This window comes from Cynoglossus semilaevis, chromosome 10 (genome assembly GCF_000523025.1).
Source record: "Cynoglossus semilaevis isolate Cse_v1.0 chromosome 10, Cse_v1.0, whole genome shotgun sequence".
In the NCBI taxonomy this organism is placed as follows: domain Eukaryota; kingdom Metazoa; phylum Chordata; class Actinopteri; order Pleuronectiformes; family Cynoglossidae; genus Cynoglossus; species Cynoglossus semilaevis.
Window position 1 is genome coordinate 19,983,740 of NC_024316.1, and position 5,675 is coordinate 19,989,414.

General features: G+C 50.5%; 2 protein-coding genes across 4 annotated transcripts in view; one reads left to right on the forward strand and one right to left on the reverse strand.

Annotated features, from left to right (window-relative positions):
• LOC103385507 (prickle-like protein 2) overlaps window positions 1-1,850 on the forward strand; it is a 16,584-nt gene extending 14,734 nt beyond the window's left edge. The window contains exons 11-12 of the mRNA XM_025059169.1: window positions 6-734; window positions 820-1,850. Of these exons, the coding sequence (XP_024914937.1) occupies window positions 6-734; window positions 820-1,775 (1,685 nt within the window). The 3' untranslated portion in view covers window positions 1,776-1,850. The remainder of the gene's footprint in view (window positions 1-5; window positions 735-819) is intronic.
• Window positions 1,851-4,077: 2,227 nt separating this feature from the next.
• Window positions 4,078-5,675, reverse strand: part of LOC103385508 (periphilin-1-like) — a 5,353-nt gene continuing 3,755 nt past the window's right edge. For all 3 annotated transcript variants that reach the window (XM_017035647.2, XM_017035648.2, XM_008319425.3), the window contains exons 6-7: window positions 5,240-5,389; window positions 4,078-4,368 (exon numbers count right to left, since the gene is read on the reverse strand). In XM_017035647.2, coding sequence (XP_016891136.1) covers window positions 4,195-4,368; window positions 5,240-5,389 — 324 coding nt within the window. In that variant the 3' untranslated portion in view covers window positions 4,078-4,194. The remainder of the gene's footprint in view (window positions 4,369-5,239; window positions 5,390-5,675) is intronic.

Consider the following 5,675-nt stretch of genomic DNA (forward strand, 5'->3'; position numbering starts at 1 on the left):
CACGATGAGCGGTAAGAAGGACGGCAGAAATGCAGATCAGGAGCGACGCAACGCCGAAGTCCGCCAACCAGCACCTCTCCCCAAGCCCGATCGACTATCGGTAGAGATCGACCCACTGTCCGTGCCGATGGACCGCCTCAGCCTTTCATCCAGCCAGACGCCCAGCAGGACGCCCAATCGCACGCCCAGTCGCACGCCCAGTCGCGCCCCGAGCCTTAACCAGGTGTGGATGAGCAGAGATGAGCCTTATGTGCCTGCGAGCTTTGATGGGCCGCAGCATGACCCCTCCCCCGCCCCCACATCCGTCCATATGCTGGGCCAGTGTAACCTAAGACAAGGCTTTGGACCCAATACCAACGCTCACCCTCCCCCCCAGAACCCCGTTAACCAAGGAAACAGACCGGGTTCCTGGGACAAGGAACAAGGCAATCCCAAGCGGACGCCCATGGCTGCTCTGAGGGGCCATTCTTTTAACGACAACTGGATCCACCACAGCCAGGACGGGTTCAGACCTAATAAGCTTCGCACCCAGATGAGCTTCAACGAGATGTCGAGCCAGAACCAGGGCATCTCGGACAAAAGGAGCATCAGCCTTCATGGGTTTCAAAGGAACGGCAGACCTCCACTGACCAGGAGGAACCCCATCACCACCATGAGCTTCAACGAGCCGCTCACGCCGGTAGAACAGACTCCTCACGGATCCATGGACAGCATAACCGTCCCCGCTGCTACAGGTACAGTAGGTTGATCAAACTGTTGACACAACATTTGATGGACTGACTAATGTGAACATGTCACACCACGTGTTGATCTCCACAGGTAACTCTCTGGACGGGGTCAGTAAGCGCCAGGAGAACTTGTCCAGGTTCTCCATGCCGGATTTGAGTAAAGACTCCGGAGTGAACGTGTCAGAGAAGAGCACCATGGGAACCCTTAGTTCCTCGGTGCAGTTCCACAGCACAGAGTCGCTGTCCTCGTCTCAGCCCTACAACAACAACAACGCCTACACGCCCCTCAAGTGTGGCTACCCGCTGCAGTACTGGAACGGCCCGCAGCCGCTGGACTACGACGTCAAACGCTGTATCGGCGTGATGGACAGCAGCGGGAATCTTCGTATGGCTCCTCTGAGCGACCGAATGCCCCGCCGCCGCATCAACGCTCAGGAGTCCGTGAGCCAACCGCTGCAGCCACAGCCCCGGCTCCGCAAACACCACAGAGGAGGCCACGGTAACAGACCGCACTGCAGCGGGCGGCACCACAGCCGCTCTCGCCGCTCGCGCTCGGACAACGCCCTGCACCTGGCGGCCGACAGACCCACTCAGGTGGTGGAGCTCCCGTACCGCCGGGTGCAGGAGGATTACGACCGCTTCCCCGCCGGTCACGCCGCCAGGGAGTTGTTTGGCATGGAGCCGGACGGGCACCGGCAGCCGGCGCACCAGCCCTGCCCCCGCACCACCTCTGAGCTCACGCTGCAGAACGCTGGCTGGCAGCACGTGGGGCTGGGGGGGCCGTGCTGGGGAGACGGGTACGTGGGGACGAACGACACTTGGTGCTCCAGCTGCTCCTCGTCCTCCGAGTCAGAGGCAGATGAGGCTTATTTCCTGGGAGAACCGATCCCTCGGCCGGTGCAGCTGTGCTACATCAATAACGAAGAACTGCGCCACCGCTACACGCCCTCGGGAATGGGCGGCCATCACGGGCCGCTGCACGGACCGATTCACGGGCAGCTTCACACTCGACAGAGGAGGAAGAGCAAAAACTGCATCATTTCCTAGATATGAAGAGGAGAGATGACGGGCGAGAGAGAGAGAGAGAGAGAGAGGGAGAGAGAGAGAGAGAGAGGGAGAGAGAGAGGGGGGGGGAGAGAGGGACAGTTTACCTATGATCCTGGAAGGTGAGAGTGAGACAATTGACAGAGTGGGTACTAGAGAGAGTGTGTGTGAGTGTGTGAGTGTGTGTGTGTGTGTGTGTGAGTGTGTGTGTGAGTGTTGGACTCAGAGAAGGGCCCGGTTCATGTGCTTACATAACTCCACACTGTGTGTTTGTGTGTTTTGACACCTACACTCACAGTGATCAAATCTTCAGAGGAAGTTCAGCAGCAACACAAATGTTTACAGTCGATCGGTTTCACCGACAAATCCGACGGACGGACGGACGGACGGCCACACTGAGGTCGACATTTCAACAGTGGCAGTGTGTGTGTGTGTGTGTGAGTGGTGGACTCAGAGAAGGGCCCGGTTCATGTGCTTACATCACTCCACACTGTGTGTTTGTGTGTTTTGACACCTACACTCACAGTGATCAAATCTTCAGAGGAAGTTCAGCAGCAACACAAATGTTTACAGGCGATCGGTTTCACCGACAGATCCGACGGACGGACGGACGGACACAGTGAGGTCGACATTTCAACAGTGTCAGTGTGTGTGTGTGTGTGTGAGTGGTGGACTCAGAGAAGGGCCCGGTTCATGTGCTTACATAACTCCACACTGTGTGTTTGTGTGTTTTGACACCTACACTCACAGTGATCGAATCTTCGAAGGAAGTGCAGCGGCAACACAAATGTTTACAGTCGATCCGTTTCACCGACAAATCTGACGGACAAACGGACGGACACACTGAGGTCGAAATTTCAACAGTGTCAGTGTGTGTGTGTGTGTGTGAGTGGTGGACTCAGAGAAGGGCCCGGTTCATGTGCTTACATCACTCCACACTGTGTGTTTGTGTGTTTTGACACCTACACTCACAGTGATCACACCTTCAGAGGAAGTTCAGCAGCAACACAAATGTTTACAGTCGATCGGTTTCACCGACAGATCCGACGGACGGACGGACGGACACAGTGAGGTCGACATTTCAACAGTGTCAGTGTGTGTGTGTGTGTGTGCGTCTGTGTCAGGGGAAACACGCCGCCTGGACGGCGTCCGTGTCGCAGCTGAAACCAAGGATTCAGAGACGCGTCGTTGTTTACCTGGAGGCCGAGCGCCCCCTGCTGCCGGGACCAAGAGTGCGTTCTAGGCCCGGACTCACTTTGTACAAATAGTCTGTTGAACCTTGTGCTCCACATAGACAGCTCTCCACGCTTTACCAGGAGCAGAGCGCCACCTAGCTTCTGCTCCTTGACCATTCAGGCACAGTGACGTCAGGTCCGGTTCCCTTCTATCTTCTGCAACATGCTTTTTTTTAGAGTTTCCTGTAGATAATTCCAAAACAAGGGAAATCATAATACTGCTAACAATAATATTTATAATAAAATTAAAGAAGAATATCTGTTAAATGTATATAGTGAAGACTAATAAAGTAGACATAGTGATCTAAATATAATGTACAGCTGTGTTGTGTGTGTGTGTGTTTATACACACACACACACACACACCACAGCAGCATCATTTGTAAACCATACTGTAAGATAGGGAGATCTGCATGTTGATTTGTTGATGTCGTCTCATACTGAAAATAAATAATACTCCAAAAACCAAAAGAGTAGTATTTATATGTCATGTTCTGTTTGTAGTACAAATGTGTTCTGGAAGAACTACTGTCTGAACACAACGTTTACCTCAGACTGTTTGTGTCGCTGCCCCTAGTGGACAGAAAATGAAATTGCGAATATCACTCTGCGATGTGAAAACACTCAGAACAAATTCAAAGTAGTGTAGTATTAACTACTATATTAGTGGTTCTCAAGGTTGGGGGCGTGGACAGAACAGTCTTAGCCCCGCCCCCAGAGGCAGTTCATGTGAAACAGATTAATCACAGCATTAAGTCAACGTCAACAGGTTAAACTTCTCCAGCTCTAACATGAATATTTGTCTGTAAATATATTTAAGGTCAAAGGTTCACTTCCTGTAGTATTTTAATTACTGCAGTGTGAAGTACCACAAAAAACCAGTTTGTGTAAATTTAGGATTAAACTGTACTTTTATTATATTTGATATAAACGTACAGTACAAAATATTTTACAGAAATATTTGTTCATTGTTAAAAAAAGGAAATCATCACACATTTAAAAAGGAATCATTAAAAAAGCATCATTTGAACAAACACTCAGCAGTTTCTTCTTCTCCTCCTCTGTTAAACGTTCTTAGTGCATGACGTCGATCACAGATTCACAGCAGATCATCGTCCGCCTGGAAGAAAAAAAGCAGCGAAGCAGGAGCAAAGTTCTGACAATCTTTTACGTCTGTGTGTGTGTGATTAGTGCTGCGAGTCGTAGTCCTCAATAAATTTCTCCATGGCCTCTACACAGCGCCTCCCGATGTCCCGGAGGTTCTCCTGCAGCGCCGACTGGATCAGGAGTTCCAGGGACCGATCCTTCTGTATCAACATCTTTGTCACCAGACCGAACATTTCACACTCCTGGTAGTAGACCTGGAACGACAGACAGGTCCAGCTGAGACCACAGACGGGACAGACGGGACAGACGGCGCGCTGACAACAGAGGACGGTCCACGAGTTAAAGACACGATGATAAAACTGAGGGTTACTGAACCAAATATGGACAGAATCACAGACATGCTAGCGCTAATTAGCAAGATTTTTGTAAAATATTTACCCAAACAAAGTTCATTTTTAAATCTAATCACCTCATATTTTCAATCTTTAAAGAGATTGAAAAGTCGTTAATTTACGCAGTAATTAAACCGTGATATAAACAGTAACAACAACAACAACAGCTGACATAAAAACATCGACGTCACCCTGAGGTACGTCTAAAAACGTCTAAAAGAAGTCTAAAAGAAGAAGGCTTATTACCGGAGGGTCTAAGGTTCGAGTCCCAGCCTGGCGGTTGATTTGTGTTGAACATGCAACGATTTCCTCGCTCCCCGGATGCTGCAGACAGCGCCCACTGCTGTCCATGGAAGGGTTAACACGTCGCACACGTTTTATCGTTTGTACGTCGTACGTGAGTACGTGAGTCGTAAAGTACGTACTTCGCAGCAGTGGAGTGTGTAGGTGAAGAAGATGGCACTTGCACACACACACACACACTCACAAACAATACACACACCATCAGGCAGAGTGTCATGTGATCATGTGACTGTGTGTGTCTGCCCCCCCCCCCTCCCCCGCCCGGTTCAGAGATAAACAGCTTCACAATTATATTTTTGGGTCAGAACTGAAAGAACAACAGCATCCATCACAGAGAGGATCAACAGCGCCCCCTCTGTCAAAGACGCTGACATGTTTCAGGCCCAGTGTGTGTACCAGTGTGTGTACCAGTGTGTACTGCACCCCCCACCTCATCTATCTCCCTCCTCTTCTTCTGGATGGCTCGGTCCCGTGCCGTCGTGGAGCTCACAGTTTCCGGGGGTTCACTGTCTCGGCTTTGACCGCGTTCTTTGCTGCTGGTTTTCCTCTGGTCCAGTTTCCTGGTTCTCTTCTTGTTCTTCTGCAGAAAAGAACGGAGAACAAACGGAGAGGTGAGGGGGGAGTGGGGGAGGGGGGGAGTCGGCTTCAAACGCTGACGAAGGAATAAATAAAAACAACAACACGTTGATTCTCTAAACCACTCTCCAGCCTGTAGGTGGCAGTAATGTCCTGATGAGCAGCTGTGAGTGACGAGAACGTTTGTAGAACTGAGACCAGAACTTAGTGTTGGGTTTGTTGAGGTGGAGGTCAGTGAACGACCATAAAATACTGCCAAAATATAAAATACTGCCAAAATATAAAATACT